The sequence below is a fragment of the Otolemur garnettii genome, unplaced genomic scaffold (genome assembly GCF_000181295.1).
Source record: "Otolemur garnettii isolate 467f Iridium unplaced genomic scaffold, OtoGar3 scaffold00013, whole genome shotgun sequence".
NCBI classification, from domain to species: Eukaryota; Metazoa; Chordata; class Mammalia; order Primates; family Galagidae; genus Otolemur; species Otolemur garnettii.
Window position 1 is genome coordinate 27730970 of NW_003852408.1, and position 2193 is coordinate 27733162.

General features: G+C 45.4%; 1 protein-coding gene across 1 annotated transcript in view; it reads right to left on the reverse strand.

The window, feature by feature from the left end:
* Positions 1–2193, reverse strand: part of LOC100960754 (cytochrome P450 20A1) — a 61915-nt gene that overhangs the window by 1815 nt on the left and 57907 nt on the right. Inside the window, exon 15 of the mRNA XM_023510381.1 lies at positions 425–480. Coding sequence (XP_023366149.1) covers positions 425–480 — 56 coding nt within the window. The remainder of the gene's footprint in view (positions 1–424; positions 481–2193) is intronic.

Sequence of the window (2193 nt, forward strand, 5' to 3'; positions counted from 1 at the left end):
ATGACCTCACAGCTCGCAGCAACCTCTTATTCTTGGGTTTAAAAGATTCTCTTGCCTCAACTTCCCAAGTAGCTGGGACTAGAGGCACCCGCCACAATGCCTCGCTATTTTTTTCCTGTTTTTTTGGTTGTAGTTGTCATCATTGTTGTTTGGGGGGCCTGGGCTGGATTTGAACCTGCTAGCTCTAAAGTATGTAGCTGGCACCCTAGCCACTTGAGCTACAGGTGCCAGGCCATTACTTTATTATTTCTAAACCACAGATGCAAAATACATTTCTCAGACCTAGCAAGGAAGGAGATTATGTGTTTCATTATTTTATGAAATACAAGGATCCATCATACAAAATCATATAATGCAGGCATCCTCAAACTGCAGCCCACCTAGGACATTTATCGGGTCTGCTGGGTGTTTTTGCTGCTGCTACTTGTCCTGCTTAGAAGCCGACTCGTCCTGGGGCCCGCAGTTTGGCCCTCCAATGGTCTGAGGGACAGTGAACTGGCCCCCTGTTTAAAAAGTTTGAGGACCCCTGATATAATGAATAAGTTTAGGACCTGTTACATGAGAAGCATGTTATATGACATCTTCAATTAAAATATTGGTAAAAACTAAATATGACACATGATCCAGCAATAACACTCTTAGACATTTATCCCAAAGAGATAAAATTGTACTTCCACACCAAAACCTGTTTTTAGCAGGCTCAGCACCTGTAGCACAGTGGTTATAGCGTCAGCCACATGCACTGAGAGTGGTGGGTTCGAACCCAGCCTGGGCCTACTAAACAACCACTCCAACAGTAAAAAAAAATAGTCAGGTGTTGTAGCTGGCACCTGTAGTCCTAGCTACTTGGGGGTCTGAGGTAAGAAAATTGCTTAGGCCCAAGAGTTTGAAGTTGCTGTGGCTGTGATGCTACAGCACTCTACCCAGGGTGACAGCTTCAGGGTGACATGGTGAGACTTTGCCTCAAATGAATAAATAAATAAATAGCTTGGCGCCTGTAGCTCAGCAGCTAGGAAGCTAACCACACACACTGGAGCTGGAGGGTTCAAATCCAGCCCGGGCCTGCCAACAACAGTGACAACTACAACCAAAGAAAAAAAAAGCCGGGCATTGTGGCAGGTGCCTGTAGTCCCAGCAACTTGGGAGGTTGAGGCAAAAGAATCCCTTAAGCCCAAGAGTTTCAGGTTGCTGTGAGCTGTGACGCCATAGCACTCTACTGAGGGTAACATAGTGAGACTCTGTCTCAAAAAACAAAAACATGTTTATAGTAGTTTCATTCATAATAGTAAAATATTAGAAACAACCCCAAATGTCATGGGTGGATAGCTGAAGAAAATCTAGCACATCCACACAATGGAATATTATTCAGCCATTAAAAAAGACATCCAACAAACTACATGAACCTCAAGGGCATTAAGTTTAGTGAAAAAATCAATGTCTTCATTCTCCTCTGTGTGACAACTATAGTTGTCCCTCAGTATCCGCAATTGGTTCCAGGACCTCTCTGCATGGATACCAAAATCTGTGGATGCTCAAGCTCTTTATATAAGAAGGTACAGAATTTACATAGAACCTATACATATCCTTCCATATACTTTTCTTTTTATTTATTTTATTTATTTATTTTTTTTGAGACAGAGCCTCAAGCTGTCCCCTTGGGTAGAGTGCCATGACATCATAGCTCACAGCAACCTCCAACTCCTGGGCTCAAGTGAGTCACCTGCCTCAGCCTCCCAAGTAGCTGGGACCACAGGCGCCCACCACAACACCCGGCTATTTTTTGGTTGCAGCTGTCATTGTTGTTTGGCCGGCCCAGGCTGGATTCGAACCCGCCACCTTGGGTGTATGTGGCTGGGACCTTAGCCACTTGAGCCATAGGCACCGAGCCTATTTATTTATTTTAGAGCCAGAGTCTCATTTTGTCACCCTCAGTAGAATACCATGGCATCACAGCTCATAGCAACCAACTCCCGGGCTTGGGCCATTCTCCTGCCTCAGACTCCTGAGTAGCTGGGACCACAGGTGCCCACCACAACACCCAGCCATTTTTTGTTGCAGTTTGGCTGGGGCTGGGTTTGAACCCGCCACCCTCAGCATATGGGGCCAGCACCCTACCCACGAAGCCACAGGCACTGCCCCTTCCATATACTTTTCAAGGATGTCCAAGCATCCATGCATACTTTTTTTTTTTTT